The 18,854-nt window shown below is 48.9% G+C and overlaps 1 protein-coding gene across 1 annotated transcript; it reads left to right on the forward strand.

Moving 5' to 3' along the window:
• The first annotated feature begins 273 nt into the window (after positions 1–273).
• ZCCHC17 (zinc finger CCHC-type containing 17) lies at positions 274–18,850 on the forward strand. The gene is made up of 8 exons (XM_074925858.1): positions 274–575; positions 654–803; positions 2,483–2,540; positions 3,997–4,097; positions 5,744–5,835; positions 6,568–6,668; positions 8,336–8,484; positions 17,258–18,850. The coding sequence occupies exons 2-8, from the start codon at positions 762–764 to the stop codon at positions 17,435–17,437; spliced, it is 723 nt and encodes a 240-aa protein (XP_074781959.1). The 5' UTR covers positions 274–575; positions 654–761; the 3' UTR covers positions 17,438–18,850.
• Positions 18,851–18,854: the final 4 nt, after the last annotated feature.

Raw genomic sequence — 18,854 nt, forward strand, 5'->3', positions numbered from 1 at the left:
GGTCGGTCGGGCCGTTTCCCGCCTCGCCGAGTGGCGGAGCGTGGCCGGATGACCCGCCCCCTTCAGCCGCGCTTCCGGCGCTCGCGTGACGTCACGGAGGCGCCGGATGCCGGCGGGCGCTCCCCGCGGCGGTTGGCTGGTGGCGCCAGGGGGGAGGGCACCGCCTAACACGGGCGGCGCTGACTGGCTGGGAGCCGCCCACCCGCCACCATTGCGCGCGGCGATTGGCGGAATGAAAGGAGTTCCTCAAGGTGAGGGAGGTGTGGAGGGAGCAAAATGGCGGCGGCCGAGGAGGGAGAGTGATGGCGGCGGTTACGTGGTGCTGCGCTGGGCACTGACGGGTCCCGGTTTCCCCGCGGCCGCTGGGCAGGGGCCGTCCCGCCTCACCGCGCCAGTCCCGGTCGGGCTGCGCCGGGCTGGTACCGCGGTGTTTAGCTCGGGTCCAGCCCGGCCGCCCTCCTCAGTCCCCCGAGCCGGTGGAGCCTCGCGGTGTGGGGGCAGAGACCGGCGCGGCGCGCTGGGGCGGGCACCGCGGGGCGCTCGGAGGCCGGTGCTGGGTCGTAGCCTAAGCCAAGGTGAAATAGCCACCGCTGCCTGCTAATTAGGTCTGGCCGCAGGCAGCTGCATACGATAATTAAATATTTCTCTTCAAGGCATCGATCTGAACCCGGGCGGTGGATGCGCGGTAGCCTGGGGTGAATTCCTCAGGCGTTGGTGGGACCCTTGGAGCGTTTCGCCTGGACCCCCCGAGGCCTGCGGTGATGGAGGCGCTGCCCGAGCTCTACGCCATCTTCCAGGGAGAGGTGTGCAGGGCTGCTGCCTGCGGCCGGGGCTCTGGGAGGCGTTATGGCCTGCGGCGTGTTTGTTTGTCTCTTTATTTTGGTGTTTTAGTCACTGCTTATTTTAGTGACAGCGTGGGTAATTGACGGTTCTGTACCACGTATATACACACCCATCTGTGTGTTTATGTAAATACATGTAGATACATAGGGACAACCACGTGCTCAGATCCAGTCAGCATGGGTTTATGAAAGGCAGGTCCTGCTTGACAAACCTGATCTCCTTCTATGACAGAGTGACCTGCTTATTGGATGAGGGAAAGGCTGTGGATGTAATTTACCTTGACTTTAGCAAGGCTTTTGACACCATTTCCCATAGCATTCTCCTGGCAAAAATGACTATTCGAGGTTTGGACAATCTCACACTTTGCTGGGTAAAAAACTGGCTGGACGACTGGGCCCAGAGAGTTGTGGTGAACGGAGAGTTGTGGTGAACGGAGTTAAATCCAGTTGGCGGCCGGTCACGAGTGGTGTCCCCCAGGGCTCAGTTTTGGGGCCACTCCACATCTTTATTGATGATCTAGATGAGGGGATCGAGTGCACCCTCAGTCAGTTTGCAGGCGACACCCAGTTGGGTGGGAGTGTTGATCTGCTCGAGGGTGGGGAGGCTCTGCAGAGAGACCTGGCCAGGCTGGAGCCATGGGCTGAGGCCAGCTGCATGAGCTTCACTAAGGGCAAATGCCGGTTGCTGCCCTTGGGCCACAACAACCCCCAGCAGGGCTACAGGCCTGGGGAGGAGTGGCTGGAGAGCTGCCAGTCAGAGAGGGACCTGGGGGGGGGGGGGGTATTGATTGACAGCCGGCTGAATATGAGCTAGCAGTGTGCTCAGGTGGCCAAGAAGGCCAATGGCATCCTGGCTTGTATCAGGATTAGTGTGTCCAGCAGGGACAGGGAAGGGATCTTGCCCCTGTAGTTGGTGCTGGTGAGGCCGCACCTTGAATACTGCGTTCAGTTTTGGGCCCCTCACTACAAAAAGGACATAGAGTTACTCGAACATATCCAGAGAAGGGCTACACAGCTGGTGCAGGGTCTGGAACACGTGTCCTATGAGGAGCGGCTGAGGGAACTGGGATTGTTTAGTCTGGAGAAGAGGAGGCTGAGGGGAGACCTTATCACCCTCTACAACTACCTGAAAGGAAGCTGCAGAGAGCTGGGTTTGAGCCTCTTTAGTCTAGCAGAAAGCGACAGGACAAGAGGGAATGGCCTCAAGTTGTGCCAGGGAAAGTTCAGACTAGATACTAGGAAGCATTTCTTTACAGAAGGGGTTGTTGGGCGTTGGAATGGGCTGCCCAGGGAGGTGATGGAGTCCCCATCCCTGGAGGTGTTCAAGAGTAGGGTCGATTTGGAGCTTAAGGATATGCTGTAGGTGGGAACTGTGCTAGGAGAGCAGTTGGACTAGATGATCTCCAGGGTCCTTTCCAACCTAGATGATTCTGTGATACATGCATATACATATAAGGTCTTTATCTAAATAACATAGGCGTTGTTGGCTGATCAAGCCTTGCAGTGTCTAACCTGCCCTGAAATCTAAAACTGAAGGAAAGCAGATATGTATGCTTTTCATGTGTATTCTAACACATGGTTTGAAAGCAGGTACTCTGTGAAGGGTTTTTGTTTAGGTGTTGTGTTGATTTTCTTCACAGGTTGCTACAGTGACAGAATATGGGGCATTTATAAAAATCCCAGGCTGCAGGAAACAAGGTTTGTTTCTCTGATTTTGTTCAGGCATAGTTTCGTGTTGGTGTGTTTGAGCCAAGCAGTCGTCTTTGGAATTAAAGGCTTGCTAGCTTTTAGAAAAATCTCAGAAAAGGTGGTGGGGTTTTTTTCTAAATTAGGAAGAAATTGAGGCTCTCGAAGTATTTAGAATGTGATGGTTTGGATGAATACCCAAAAGACTCAGAGGGCTTTTTTTGGTAACTTCAGGATATTTTAGAGTCATTTTAAAGTACTGAACAAACCATTAAAACTTTATACAATTAGTTTGCCCAACTTCTTTTATAAATGAGCTAAGTAAAAAAAGGCTGAAATGAAGCTCAACTGAAAAATAAACCAGAAAAGTTGACTTAAAGCTCTGTCTACATTTGTGGGAAACCTGCAAAGTCAAACTCATTTTACAAAAGAAGCAGCTTACAGCAGATGCTGGTAGGCCCACAAATAACCCCTTCCCTACTCGCCTCTTGAAGTGCCCAGTCACTGTAGAGCCAATTCTAATAAAAGTTTTTGGACAGAAGTGTGGCTGCTAGAGTGAACTCGCTTTGAGACACAAGCGAGCCCTGAAATACAAGCTTGAACAGCAAGGTGTGTTAACATATTTATCCTCTCTTGTATAACCCTGTGGTCCACATGTCATTTGTGCAAATTAAAAATACAGTTCTGGGGCTGTGTGACCTTGCAGGCACAGGAGTTTGGGGCAGCCTTGCTGTTTTATGCTTTAGACTTTGCCAGCAAAGTATTGTGTTGCTGATGCGTGAAATGGGCTGCTTGTTCTGCGGTGCTTGGGGTGGCCTCAGAGGACAGGCAGCAGAGGAGAAGTGTTTATGCCTGCTACAGTTTTTCTGTGTGGGCACCTTCAGAGCGCAAAGACATTGCTTTGGGGGCCTGTTCTCTGAGGTAATTTGGAGCAGATCTTGATGAGCTTTTACATGTTTGATTGACGCAGCTAGTTGATTCTCACCTGCATAATGTACTGGAGGAAAGAAATGGTGAGTTTGCTTAGGACAACTGCTGAATATGGTCTTGTCTCCCAGAACAGTGGTCTCCAAATGTTTTTGTTTGCGCACCCCCAGTGCACAATCTGTTAAAATCAGTTAACCCTATTTAAAAAATTTTGACCAGTTATATACATGTACTATTGTTGTACACATTATAATATATAATGTTACTAATACGATGTATGCTATAATGCTATGTATAAGCATACATGTATGCTATAAGACATACTCAGAAATTAAAAAAGGAAGAGCTAAAGCTAAAATAAGCACTATTAATTTTATAATTCTATTTATTAATAATACAAAAATACTTTCTTCCCACACCCCAAAAGATTGTCTCACATCCACCCCACTGTGGAGACTGCTGTCCTAGAGAGCAAAACTGAAATTCAGTGAAGACTTGCCTTTATTTTTTTCCCTTTCTTCTCTTCCAAAACCTTGACCAGGCCTTGTCCATAAGACTCACATGTCTTCCTGCCGTGTGGATAAACCCTCAGAGATAGTAGATGTTGGAGACAAAGTATGGGTGAAGCTCATCGGAAAAGAGGTAATGTCAACTCATTTTGTTAGTGCTGTGTAGATAAAATGCACTGTAAAACCCCTGAGAACTTCTGTGTGCAGAGGCTGTGTGTTCCTGTCTCTTTGTTGGGGTTTGACAGGCTCTGTTTTATGGACAGGTGAATTCTCTTTACCTCCAGATGTGACTTTGGGCACTTTGCTTCTGTGACTTGCAACAATGCAGTTCAGAGAAAGGGAATTCATACAAGCTTTTGGCTTAAATGCTTCCTTTTCTGCCCCTGCAAGCCCCTTTGCAGCTTGTATCAACGCAACTGATTTGGTGGCTAAATGAACAATTTGAGACGATCTCAGGATAAGAGCTCACATAAACACAATTCATTAACTGTTTTGAGAGACGGGTGCGTTCTTAGAAGAAGCTGAGATTTTTGTTTGGTTTTAGGAAGATATCAGGCAGTGAATTATGCTCAAAAGAAAATACAGAGGCTTTTTATTTATTCTGAAGTACGAGCATTGTACGTTTTCCCCCCCTCTAGAATCTACATGGCTTTTTCTTCTGCAGAAGATGTGACAGTAGGCATATCGTCTGTATTTAAAGATTACTTGGAACAAAAAATGAAGATTTTTGCTGTGGTGAGGCATGGAAACAAACCAGACTGACTATATTTTGTTGGGCTCAAGGGTGAAGGATTCAGTTCGAAGTTGCACAGGATTTCGCTATAAATGCTTCGCTTTTTTTTTTTTTTTGGAAGAAGATAATCAAGTTGATGTACAAAACAAGGACTTGATTTTGTGAAAGATGAAATGAGTGGAGAAACTTGGTTTGACTTACACAGTGTAGAAAAGCTATGAAAGGCTTCACAGATTCTTTTTAGCCATCTGTGGTGTGCTTTTTTTTTACATTTTGTTTGTATAATTTTCTATCAAATCACTCTTTTTCTTTATGTGGAACACAACTGTTGGGCTCCTGGCTTCTTTACTGTAGAGGCAAGGGGCAGAAGTGTGTTGGAGAGCTGAGCAGTGGAAGAGTTCATTGCTAAATTACCTGCAAATAACTGTATGGATGTCAACAACAGACAAAAGAGAAATACCTTCAAGAGCAGCATTGGTGAAAATGTAGAAAGTATTAAGAAAGTCTTAAAAAAACCCCAACCAAATGTGCAGCTTTTGCTCTTGCTTCTGAAGTGATAATGTGGCAATCAAGGACTTACTTGGATTCAGAAAAGAATAAGCCCCTAATAGAGATACTTAAAACATTTTTAGTCTTGTAAGAGGATCAAAACAGGAAAAAGGATATCAAGTTTTGTTTTTCAGGATGCAGGTTGGCCAAAGTACTGGTTAGGGGGAACTGTCCTGGGGATGGATGATTTGAGAATTACAGCAAAGCTTTCAAATGTGCACTTTCTTCTACAGCTCTTAGGTTTGTGCTTATTGAAAGCAGAATGTTAATCTGAACAGACCTTTAGTTTGAGCTTGTCTAATTCCACAGGTAGCTGGCTTGTGAGCTAGGGTACTCTAAATGCAGCTACAAAATAACAGAAAAAAAGCACCTCCATGTAGTTTCCTTTGTGTTGCTCTTTGTGAAACAATAATTTCCTTCTCTATAGGCTCCAGAGACAGCGTATTAATGAACATCCCTGTCATTTACTCCTCTTGTTCCACATCTTCCCCTTTCAGATGAAGGATGACAAACTGAAGCTTTCACTCTCCATGAAGGTTGTTAACCAAGGGACCGGAAAAGACCTCGATCCAAACAATGTTTCCCTTGAGTAGGTAAATCTTCTAAAGCCAGTATAACAAATCAGACAGGTGGCTGCTGCCTGCTTTTCCCTGGCTTTCCTGCCATACTTATGCTCTAGGTCCCCCCCGCCCCCCTCTGGAGTGTGAGGGGGGCTCTGAGCCCCCCAGCGATGTGTGGGGGAGGGTTGACTGGAGGCGCTCCCTTGGTTGTGCTGCCTAGAGGCAGGCAGGAGCTGGAGGAGGCTGCAGGGAGTTCCAGCCCTTCACACCACAGCAGGATTTTCATTCTTGTGTTGTGGTGGCCGTGCACTTATACTGGAAGGACTGGTCATTCCAGATGGGATTTGTCTTGCTTTCACATACCATGAAATCTAATCTTAACTGCTCGGATGTTTCAGAGCTTCCTTCTCTACCTTTTTTTTGTGACGTCTCTTGCAGGTCAAATAAAATTGATTTACTTTTCATAGTGTACAATTATTTATGTGTGTATATATTCACATACATAATACAGATGTTAGTATAAAGCATGTAACTGCAGCTCCCCACGTTTGTCTGAGAATTAATCTCAGAAGATGAACATGCTGTGAACAATATGGTTTAGTCTAACGAGCAGTTGGTCAGCTCCATTCTTTGGTTTAGCTGACTAAGTCGTGGTTTTAGAACAACACGTGAAAAAAACTTGTGTTTAGATTGTGTCCATATAAATATACTGGGTTAAAGAGGAGGGTGGATTGAAAATGGAACTGTCCTTTTCTTTCCAGTCAGGACGAGAGGAAAAAACGCACGTTCAAAGACTACACGAGTCAGAAGATCACGCTTGAAGCTGTCTTGAACACTGTGTGCAAGAAATGTGGTTGCAAAGGTACGTTCATGCAGCGTTGTCTGAGCCTTGTTCTGAGCAGGTGGTGACCTGTATATAGGATTGTATTGGCATCTGTCTCATAGTTGTGTATAAGGACTGAATTTTGCTGAATTACATTTTCTGTCACTTGTTACAAAAAGGAAGGGCTTAGAATCCCAGCATCCCAGAATCGTCTGGATTGGAAAAGCCCTTGAGGCTCCTCCAGCCCAACCATGACCCTCACCCTGACCGTTCCCAACTGCCCCAGATCCCTCAGCGCTGGCTCAGCCCGACTCTTCAACCCCTCCAGGGATCCCGGGGACTCCCCCCCTGCCCTGGGCAGCCCATTCCAACGCCCAACAGCCCCTTCTGCACAGAAATCCTTCCTCAGAGCCAGCCTGACCCTGCCCTGGGCAGCTTGAGGCCATTCCCTCGGGGCCTGGCGCTGGCTCCTTGGCTCCAGAGACTCATCCCCCCTCTCTGCCCCCTCCTGGCAGGGAGTTGCAGAGGGCCAGGAGGTCTCCCCTCAGCCTCCTCTTCTCCAGACTGAAGCCCCCCAGTTCCCCCAGCCACTCTTTGTAAGACATGTGAACTTAGCTAAACTCTGTTTACAGAAGTTTGTTTCGTAAAATTGCACCCCTTTGCACTTCCTGTAAAGATCCCTCCTACAGAGTACAGGTGCAGTACAGGTTCCTTTCTTGCAGTATTTGTGTTAATGTGTCTTAGAGCTGAGGTCTCATTCCAATTTTGCATTTTAAGAAATAAACATAGATCTTCACCTTATCATTTCATGATGAAGAACCATCGGTGGAAATCACTGATGAGATATTGGGAACACAGTGTTAGCTTGTGAGCCCTGTTTTAGAGCTGAAAACTAGTGCTTGTTTGGCTTTTTTAAGCTGGTGAAATTTTTGTGTTCTGCCTAGTTCAGCAATAGGAAGTTGGTTTATGTGATGCCTCTTCAGTAGCTTTTTGCAAGTTGCTGAGGCATAAAGTTCTTTTTACATGGAGATTTTGCTGCACCCTACTTGTCTTAGGTTATTTAGTGATAGAATGAATAGTTAAGCTGGAGTTAATGATATTCTGGAGAGGGTTAATAACAAGTGTGGTTCTCTGTTAGTGGTAGATAATGATCTTTAAAATACCAAGCCCCTAAAATTTTAAACTGGATTCTGCATATTTCCAGTCTGCCTTTTAATGAAGATATCTACTCATAACAGGCAGGCAGCTGCTATCTATCCGCAGTTTCCGCTGCAACTGTTAGTAGGTCAACTTTGTCTCCAGAGTAGAACCAGAACGAGCTGATTTCCTCTATGTTTGTCAATTTGGTCTCATTTACCAGGTGCCTGTAACACCAGTTTACTCCCTTTCCCACACACTTTTCCGTGCTGTTTAAGCCCTTGCACAGACACGTTTCTACCTATTGCCCTGTTCAGACATGAGTGTCTTAGCTTTTCCCTGACTAATCTTCCCAGAATGACCTGGGTTGCGTTCGCTCCCCGGTTTGTTTAATCAGGGCATGTTAAAGTAGTTGAAATGCCAGGACAAAAAACGTACAGTGTAGATTCTCTTATTGTGACTAATAACAAAAAGATCACTGGCAGAGCTTCAGATGTCTGAAATGCAACTGTAAAAAAAAAAAAAAAAAAAAAAGGCAGTGGGTTGCTCCTTCAAACACTGTTTTACAGGTCATTTTGCCAAGGAGTGTTTCGTGCAGCCTGGAGGTACCAAATATAGCCTCATTCCAGAAGAGGAGGAAGAGGAGGTGGCAGCAGCAGGGTGTGAAAGAGATAAAAAGACCAGCATGGGTGACGATTCTTCAAAAAAAAGGAAAAAGGTACGAGGTGCCCTACTGCTGGCCTCAAAAAGTGAGCTAGATCATTTGTTCTGTATAGTTACACTTGTGATTTACTATAGCAACATGGTTATGAGTAACCAGTTCTGGTCTGAAAGGGTGGCTCAGGTTTGTTCAGGTTCTGTAGCAAAACAGGAATCTCCTCAGCAGACTTCAGTAATTCTTGTGCTTTCTCCCTTTATTCTTGTTAAACTGTCTTTAAGATGGTTTTGTGCTGTAATGCACAGTCCTCAAAAGAGATTTCTTACAGTGAGAAAAGGAATTTTTTTTCTTGCTCTTTGTGAAGCTCTATAGAAATTGCTTCAGTTTCCGGAATTTGTGTGATTCTTACCAATAACCCTGTTTCCCCTCCCGTCTCGCTGCTCTTGCCCTAACACCTCTGTAATCTGAGCTGAATTCCCTGCTGCAGCGGGTATCCCGACCCAGCCTGTGCAGCGGGAACTAGGCTTATCTGTGCAGGCCAGGGGAAAATTGCTGCCTGTGTTTGCAGAGGGAGTGTGCTCCTTTTCCAGGCTCTAAAGCAATTTTTGTCTACGTGAAAATGTCAAGAGGTAAGAGACCTTTTACATGCAGTGTTTGAACTTTGGCTTCAGAGCATGCTGGTATACTACATAGGGGAGACCCGAATCCAAAACTGAGTGTTTGGTCAGTCTCTTTATACAGCAGTGAGCGTTCCAGTTCCAGGCTTCAGTAAATAAACTGTTTGATCAGCCCCTTCACAACTGGTGCCCAACTTTTAATTACGCTTCCAAAATGCCCCCCCCCCTTTTTTTTTTTTTCAGCCCTGTGGCCTGTCTGTATCCCTGGAGGGGGAAACAGGCAGCAAAGATGGTGGATTTCCTTTTTATAGGAGAGGGACAAGGACCGTGTTAGCAATTGCATAGTGAGAACTAACTTCTGAGGGCTTAGTTCTCCCAGGCTCGGTGTGGAGTGTACTGGTGCTAGTAGGAGAGACTGCAGATGCTGGCAACAGGGAATGGAGGAGTCTCTTTTGATGGCAATGCTCAGACAAATCTGGAGTGACTCACACTGGTAGCTGAACTCTCACTTCCAGCCGTGTTTTTCACTGGTATTGTGGTTTGTGGCACTCTGTACACTCCTGTTAGAGAGAGTAGCAGCTGGGGCTGTTTGTGGGATTGTACGTGGTGACTGCACAGCCAGGTGTGTGACCTTCCTTGTGTCAGCCCCTGCCCTGTGGCATACCTGTGTCTGCCCCACAGTCAGTACAAAATAAAGTTAGTGTTGATTCAATACCTGATTCCAGCTTCTTGTTTGCTCACTAGTGCTCTGGATGGCTCTGACCCAGTAGCAGGGACAGGATCTCTCTTGACCATAGATCCTGTTGCCTGGTTCCATCCCAAGATGTGTTTTGCTTTCCCACTGTGTGGGCTTTTACCCAAGAATGCTTGTGCTTGTCTGCGGAGTGTCGTTACACTGCGACAGAAAATACACACGGTGGTCTTTCTGTTCTGATCTCGTAAGCACAGACCTCTGACCTCTCTGGCTGTTGGGCTCCTCTCTTGCCATGGAGCCATGTGAGAGCAGGCATGGGCAACACCTCAGCAAGGCTGGCTTCTCCAGCCTTGGGTTCTCTTCCTTCCAGCAGTGATGGTGGTTTGTCTGAGAAAGGCTCATGCAACTGCTGTTTAAACGCTTCCAGGAAAAATTATGCTAAGAGGTGCTCAAATAGCTTGCTATCATATCAGTGCCCATCCACCAGCCTGGGGATTCCCTGTGGAGTCCTGCCCTGCTGGGACTACAGGATATGTGGGTCACTGTCCTGAATTTGTTACTAGCTTGTTGGGGGTCTGTGGATTAACAGCCTTCCTTTAAATCTTGCTTGTTCCTTTGATCTTCCTCCCTTCTCAAGGAGGAGATCAAAAGTTTTCAGATGTTTTCCAGTGCTGGAAAATAAAACTTTGAGCTTTTTGGAGGCAGGATGTGGGATCCTCAAAATGAATAGCTCCCTTGTTGTCTGGAGTGCCTGCTGTGATCTTGTCTGGGAGCCACCATATGCTTCCCTGCTTGCCTGGAGCCCCAGAGGGATTTACATAAAGTGGAAATAGCTCAGTCTACCTAGTTACAATTGCCTTGCTGACCCCATCCCAGCCAGTGCTTGTAATGTAGAGCTTGTATTTTTAAATGAGTAGGCAGAGAACTGCTAGCTACGAGCATCCGTTCAGTGTCACAGCAATGGTATTAACGTGATCATGTTGTTCATGATCAGCAGTTTCCGTTTCCTTGATCTGATGCTTCCTCGCAGTTTGAGTGCTCGTTCCTCTCCCCAGAGGTTCCTCTCCTTATGGAGATACTTTGCAGTCCTCACCTCCTCATTTCTCATCTTGCCTTCCCAGTGGTCCCTCAGTTCCTCACTTCCCTCCTGCCTGAGCCCCACAGGATGAAGACAGCTCTAGGCTTCGGGTCTCTGCACTGACACAGGCTGCTGGTGTGACCGTGGGCACAAATCTTTGTAGTGACAGATCTCCCTGTCTTGCCTCCGGTAATCCCCGAGAAGGGAAGGGGCTGGAGGGAGAGGCAGCACCGTGTGGAAGTCTGGCTGGCAGCTGCCCGTGGCTGCGGCCTCTCGCTTCTCTCCGGGTCGCAGGGTGAGGCAGCTCCTATGGGAACGCGGCAGCGGGGCTGTGCTGAGCCTGCGTGGGAGGGAGGCGTGCTGGGAAGAAACGAGCCCTTCTGATTCTTCTTTCTTTTTCTTTCGAGAAAAGATGGGCGGTTGTGACAGCAGGAGTGTAACCCCTTTAAATTCTACAAAAGCATCCCATCTTCTCCTCAGAAACATCAGTTAACTTATCCCTGGGGTACTTTTGGGACAGTCACTGGAGTTGCATAGCGAGTGTGACCTGCGATGGCTTTTCAGCAGACTTTGCTGCTTTCTCCCACCGTGTAAAAAGTGTAGAAGATTTCCAGGGAATCTGCTTGCAGATGTTGTCTCCTCGTGTACTAACTCACACCACCTTAACTGCTGTTTGTTCAGCAGCCTGTAGTTCATCAGGCCTTGGTCCCTTCTCACTTGTAGCTGGTACTTGTTTTACCTGTTCTTACATGGTATTAGCTTAGGGCACAGCTCTTCACACACTGTGCTTGTCTCTTACTGGCCTGATCTGTGCTTTCCTGAACTTTTCTGTCTTTATTTAACATCCACAGACTGGATTCTTCCCATCAGAATAATTCTGACTGATCCTTAAACAAGGGATGCAATAATACCTTTAGATTTATGTAATGAATATTGTTTGGAATTACACTGGGTGGTGGAATTTTGCTTTTTTTCTTTTTAAGAATATTTTTTTCTTCTGTTTAAGAATAAAAAAACCAAAAACCTAGAAGGATTACTCGTCCCTCTCTGGAGATGCAGAAAGATATATATATATAGAGAGAGATATATGGAAATCTATTCTAATTTTTCACAAGGACACACATAAGGTCTCTGAGTGAGACCACAACTGCACAAAAGGGTCCAGTGAAAAATATTTAAACTTCTTGGAGAGTTCTGGACACTCCCCTCTTATCTCAAAATCAAATACCTTTAGAAGGAATGAGCTGCTGTCACATTCTTAAAGCATAGCCCCGAGCAACTCTCCTTACAGAGGACAGGAGGGAGCCTAGTGTGCTGATGTGGCCCCCTCTTAGTGCCAGCTTTCGAAAACTAACTAGAGCAATAGGAAGACCAGCACTCTAACCCAGCCTATTGCACTGCTGCATGCCAGCTCCTAGTGTGGGTTTTGTAGAGGAGAGATTTTGAAGCAAGTTTGTCTGTTTTGGTAGAATTGTAATTGTTGCATACATTGGAAAGGACACACAAGGAACTGTAACATGCAGGTCTTCGCACCTGCTGGCCCTCTCTGCATCTTTAAGCTGAGTCTGCTTGGGCAAAATCCACTCCAAGTGTTTACACAAATGCCGTGTTTGCAGTTCTGGGGGAGTGCCTGGGTGTGCCTGAGAGCCCAGTGGAGCTTCATCCATCAGCAGCCCTCGGTTCTGGAGAGCAATTTGAAGCTCAGGGTGCAGCAGGGCTTTGCTGTGGTTGCTGGAGGCAGAAATCTGGCCTTTGCTTTGGCACTGCCCTCCCACATGTGAACTAGAGAAACGCTCCTGCTTGCGCAATGGTGACTCAACCGGTAACCAGCGGAGTGCTTGTCACCCAGTACCAGGATGCTGGAGTTCCAAGAAGTTGGTGGCCTAATAGGATGCTGCTTGCGCAGAATGATTTCGCAGCAGCCCTGCTTCCTGCTACAGAAAATGCTAAGCTCTTTGTTGCTGGCTCTCTCCCTGCACTATTTGGAGACCGGTGTGTGTTTATAAGCTCTGGTGCTTGCATTACTGCACTGAAAGTATTTTTTCGGTGTTGGTGTGAGCAGTTTGGCTGTCAGAAGCCCCCAAAAAGGGAAGACTCAGGGTTGTTTGTTTTTTTTTTTGCCAGCACAATGTCCACGTGTGTTCTTTCATTTCCCCCTGTAATCCTGAAGGAACATGTGTGACATCCTGTCCTGCCTTCAGCCTTCACATGCTGAGAAAGTTTCCCAAGCTCTGGAATGAAACCCTGTTAGTTGTTAAGGTCTTGTCAAACTTTCTCACCATGTGCACAGGCTGGAAAAGCTTGAGAAAATTTTCCTTGCTGCATCCCTTTCTCCAGCAGATTTAACTCTTTACCATCCTCTTCTTCTAAAGACTGTTAGGATTTGCTTCTGCCCTTTATCTGTGTGTAGGGGACTTTGTAGTGACTCTGGTATTGTCCCACATAAAAATGTAGACACTCAAATGTTGGTTGACATCAATGATCATAGTGCTGTTGTGGAGCTACAAAAACCTGTTATCTACCAGGGGTCTGCTAGGTGTGGAGTGAACTCAAATCCCCTGCTCTCTTCCCTGCACAGGACTAAATATCTTTGCTTGATGTTCCCCTCCAAGCCCCGCGTTGTCTTTACGCTTCCACTTCCCTAAGAGTTGTTCTGTTTCATGTTAAATAAGCTGCTAGCTCCCTTCCTTTGTTGTCCCTAATTGATAGCCTGTATCTGGTGCTGTGACACACAATCTGTGCTAAATTGATGTCTTTAGCTGAGCCTTCTTTGTCCCCACTCTTCTGGGAGAGCGTGTTGTTTTTAAATGAAATGTAGACAGTCTCAGCTTGTCTTCCTGTAAGCCAGTATATTAATCCTCATACAGAAACTGCTCTTGTCTGGAAGTGGCTGAAGCTAATGGAAGAAGTGTCTTGTGGGGAGGAGGGGAGAACCCAGCCTTCTCTCTGCATTGGGACACTTCTTTTTTCCCGAGCAATTTTAAGACAATTGGCCTTTCAGGGAAGGGATTGCGGGTGGCACAGGGGGGCTACCAGCAGCCCTGTGCTGTTAATGCACTCCTGAATAGGCAGACTTGGCTTAAATGTGCTTGTCTGCCTTGGTGAGCTACTGAGCACCTCCAGGCCTGGAGCAGATGACGATACAGGGTCGAGATGTAAAAGCCAGTTACTGCAGGAGATTTTTCCCCCCTCTTTGCCTCATTTTTCATGCTGTGCTTAGCAGCTGCTTCTGGCTTTTGTTTCGGACTGATGAGTGCTGATTGCTTAGCGTGGCTTTCTCTGGGTGAAGATGCACATGATGCCTATCTTGGGCTCCCTTCTGTGGAGAGAGTTTTCTTTAGGTGGAGGCTTTCCAATCCATTTCCAGCCAGGGTGGTTCTTTTCCCCTGGGTGGGGTGGGTGTGTCACAGGCCTAAGGCAGCACCTGTGGGTGCCCGAGGGAGGAGGGAGTATCTCACGCTGGACTGGTATCAGCGCTGGGTTCAGAACTTTAGCTCCCATGGCCAGCCTGTGCCGTGCCTGGTCGTGTTGGAGCAGCTGGAAATACTTGTCCACATCAGTCATCCTGATTTTGTACAGGTATCTCATGTGTATCTGTGGCTGATTGCTGCTCTTCCCTTCATTTAATCGTGTTTGGTTTCTCTCCCTTGGTTTAGCTTCCAGGGTGGCTGTGGATGTCTGCAGCAGCTGGCCAGGGAGGGCTCGTCCTGCCTGTAGTCCTGTGACTGGCCTAACTGTGCCCTTGACCTTGCTGCTTCGTTCTGTTTCCTCATGAAATGAATGTGTGGCACTAATAGCCCTGCCAAGGCAGGGGGGACTTAGAGCAAACCTCTCCCACTAGAGCTCTCAGCAAGCCCAAGGGTGGCCTTGAGGTCACTGGGGACACTTGGCAAAGAAAACATGCCGAGCTGTTGGCTTGGGAGCTCCAGGCTTCTTCCATTACACTCTGTTCCGAACGTAAACCACGTTTGTGTTATGTCTGGGACTGTCACCTGAGCGCTGTCAGTCTCCCATTGTGCTGCTCCCCAGAGCCTGAGCACAGTCACACTCTGAACAAGCTGTCGTTCAACCTCTTTCAGTTGGAGAGGTGGGGACGGAAATTTGGCTTTTTGTCTGGCTTACCAAGACTCCTTTTCCTGGGCTAGTGATGCCTTGAAGTGAATACCCTGGGCTTCTCCTGCCCACTGGCACGGGCTTGGCAGGCTGTTCCCTCTGCTGAGGGAGAGCTCGGCCCTCCGGAGGTGGTGGGCAGGAGGCAGTGCCATGGCCACGGCTCCTTCCTCATGTGCTGCTTCGAGAGCTTGCTCTGACCCCAGCATGGGATGGCACCAGTCTACAGGAGAGGCATGCAGTCAAGATAAAGCATGTGCAGGGGGAAAGGAGCTGGGCTGTGTCTAGGGGATAAAACCTCACCTAGCACTGCGGGCAGCAGTACCTGTATCGCTGGCATCTGGCTGTGTAGTTAAATGACGGCAGAGAATAGGATGCTGGTTTGCAGCAAGTTTGGGGAAGATTGTGCCAGTCTTACAAGTGTACCCGTTCCAGAGCAGTGAGCACACGTGGGTCACCGGAGAGGTGCAGCTGGCTTTAAGCAAAAATGCTGGTAGAGGGTTTAGTCAGAGCAGCAAGCTCTGCTCGCTGGGTTGCATTCCTCGCTGGCAGTGGTTAAGCCTATCGCAGGCAGTCGCACGGGCTTGGGTTGCCTTGCTGCCCCATCTCTGCTTCATGAAAGCCTTTTTGCTTCTTTCCTTACGTCCTCTTTGTCCCTGAATAGAATGAAAACTCAAAATAGCCGTTTGCACAGGAAGGTCTCTCTGATGTTGATGTGACCGTGGATGAGATCAGTGGATCCTCCTTGGAGGCCGGTGTTGCTGGGCTTGGCACCCTTACTGATCTTAGCAATCTGGAAGTGCTTATATTAATGCTTATATTAAGCATATGCAAAATACTAAAATTACTTTTTTTAATGGGCTCTCTTGCCTACATGCTGCTTTCCTTTACTTCCCAGAACCAAGGGGCGTTAGAGAAAATACCTGATTTTTGCAGGACAATAATTTCTTTTTCAAAGCATCTTCCTAAAATATACCTGAAAAAAGTATCTTCCATCTTGTTCCAAGAGTTGGTCTATGCGATGGTTTTGCAGGTATTCAGAAAATGAGGAAGGTGAGTGAGTTGTGCAGGGATTGGATTTGGATGTTCGTTTGTGCTTCCTGAGCCACTCATGTTCCTGGCTCTCGGACCTCGGACCAGCACTGGTGGCCCTGGCCACCTCTGGTGAGGCTCACTGAGCCCTCGGCCTGCCCTGGTGCTCAGAGGGCATGGCCAGCTCCCGAGAGCTGTGGCCAGCACTACTTCTTCTCCTCCTCCTCCTCCTCACTGGAAGGGGGTGAAGCAACAGGCAGAGCGGTGCTACCAGCTGTGCTGTGTGTGCTGCCAGCACAGGTACATCAGGTCCTCTCCCCAGTACTGCTTTCTAATGAAATATATGCAAATTGCTGTACTGCATCATTAAATAGTCTTTATCTGTTTTGGGATGCTCTGTCTGCGGCAGTTCCAGCAGAAGGTGTGCCATGGTGCCCACCTCAGAGTAATCTCTGCTTGGCATTTAGTCAGATGCCTCAAAATTGCAGGTTTAGATCCATTTCAAAGTTCCTTATGAGCTTTATTCCAGCACCAGCTGTTCTTATACTGCATCTGAATGTCAGGTCTTGAGCTCTGTGTGGCTTTTGCTTCAGGGCTTTGCAGAAACACAGCCCAGGGGGCTCAGTGCGGCTCCCCCCTGACTCTTGCCTGTGTGCAGGGGGGAGAGAGCGGGAAGCTGCGGGAGCAGGAGGGGATGCAGTCGGCTTGGGGATTGTGCAAAGAATTTCTGCTTGCAAAAGGGCACTTTCCTCACCCTCACTCCCCCCCACCCAGGGAGGGCTGTGGGAAACTCTTGACTGGCATTGCTGGGTTTGGGCTTTGCTGGGAGCAGAAGGGCGTGTTGGCACGAGCGCTCAGCGCCTCGGCGCTCCTTCCCTGGCAGGCTGGGGGCTGGGGCTGCTGCGGGGATGGTGCTCACGTCCAGCTGGCTGTTAGAAACCCATTTCCTTCACGAAAAGGCTTCATCCTGCCAACCTCTATTAATGAAGAACAGCCTTAAATAATGGAGTAAGCTCTGACCAGGGAGCAATGGCAAGGACTGTTCTGGTGATTTGACTAACAGTTTTCAGGCTTGGATTTACATTTCGATACCCCCCTCTGCTCTGACAGTGCCCGTTCCCTGCCCAGGGCAGCTGTGGACCCACAGTGGTGGTTGGATCCTGGCTCGCTGGGGCAGAAGCACTGTGTGCTTTCCGTGCCAGAACAGGCACTTGCTACAGAAAGTGTCTCACTGCCTTGGTGAGCAGAGGTGAGAGTTTTCTCACATGCAAGGCTTTGTATTTGTTTTCCTTCATTCGCTAGGAGAAGAAGAAGAAAAAGAAGCACAAGAGTAAGCAGTCCTCTGAGTCAGACTCGGACAGCTCGGACTCGGACAGTGAAGGGGCTCAGCCAGGGAGCAAGAGGAGCAAGCATTCGGGGAAGCCCAGCAAGGCTCAGAAGAAGAAGAAGAAAAAGAAGCATAAGAAGCAGCCCCGGGACTGAGCGGGCAGCGGGGGGTGGTACCAGCGTGTGAGTCCCTGGCGAGGAGTGAGCAGAACCCAACCGGCGCTCCCCTCGCTCCAGGGACAAGAAGTTTCCTTCTGACAGCATCGCTCAGCACACGGTGTTACAGGTGTTGGCTTTGGTAGGAGTGTCCTCTGTTACCTAGGCATGAGCTGCTATTTTCTCCCACCATTAAGCTCTCCTGCCAAAATCAGCTAATTACACCCTTCGCTCAGCATCTCTCCCACCCTGTAGCCTCCTGTTTCGCTGGGTGAGCTGCCAGCGCCGGCGGTTGCCCTGGCCAGCACTGCCCTGGCCAGTGTGGCCAGCAGCACCAGTCTGCATGCCCTCGGCCTTCACCCAGCTGCCTGGGAGAGGTGGAGCCGCACAACTGTGCTGGGGAAGGGGCTGGTGGTCACTGGGCCCTGCTTGGCTTTGGTCTGCAAACCTGCCCCCAGCCTCACTCCTTGGGTCTGCAAACAGCGGGAGTGAAAAGTAAGGAGCAAAGTGGGGAGCTGAGATATTTTAAGTAAACATTAACTGTGATGTATTTGCTGCCTTGGTAAGTGATGGAAAAAAAAAATCTCCAGTCTCCAGTTGTACTTTGTACTGGGTCTTTTGTGCTCCCCATGCTTCACCTTGGGCAGTGAAAAAGTAGGGCTAGCTGTGGGAAGGGCTGAGACCTGCATTAAAGGTTGGTTTGGGTTTTTGTTTCAAGTCCTGACTGTTTTCAGCGGTTCCCCAGGCTGGGAAGGGGGTGTGGGATGAGGTGACCCCTTTGGGAAGCTTGGTGCCTCCTGGTAAGGAGCAACTGGAGCATAAATCTTGTAACTGGAGCTGAAGGTCAGGGGGGAAGGGGTGGCAGAGGGCAGGGCCCTCCCCGCGGGGGCTGTGGTGACAGCAGAGATGTGAGGGGGGCAGCTGGGTCACTGCCTGTGCCTCTGGCTGGAGGGGAAGTGAGAGTGGGGCTGGTGGTTGCCCCTTGGTGTAGCAGGAGGAGGGCTCGGGGTTGCTGGAGGCAGCCTGCCCTGTCTCCCTCTGCTTTGCCTTTTCCAGCGCTTCTTGTCCCAGTTCCCCCTGGCTGAGTCCCCTCTTTTGGGACCGTTCCCTTCCCAAACCCAGACCCCAAGTGCCCGTGACCTTGACTCCTGGCTCGCCCGCGGCCGAGCGGGTGCCATCAGCTGATGCTTTGGCAGAGAGCAGCGGCTGGGGCGCGGATCCTGGACCACTGCTGGCAGGGCTGCCCGGGGGTGAGCTAATATTCCCCCCCCCCCGCCCCGGAACAGCACGTTTCTAACCGTAACAACCTCTCTGATTTCCACAGCTCAGACGGGCTACTGCAGTCTGGTCGTTTAACCCCATCACTGCCAGGGTGTCTGGGCTGGATGTAACCCCCCACCCCCTCCTCCCGCAGCCT

This window comes from Athene noctua, chromosome 24 (assembly GCF_965140245.1).
Source record: "Athene noctua chromosome 24, bAthNoc1.hap1.1, whole genome shotgun sequence".
Taxonomy (NCBI): domain Eukaryota; kingdom Metazoa; phylum Chordata; class Aves; order Strigiformes; family Strigidae; genus Athene; species Athene noctua.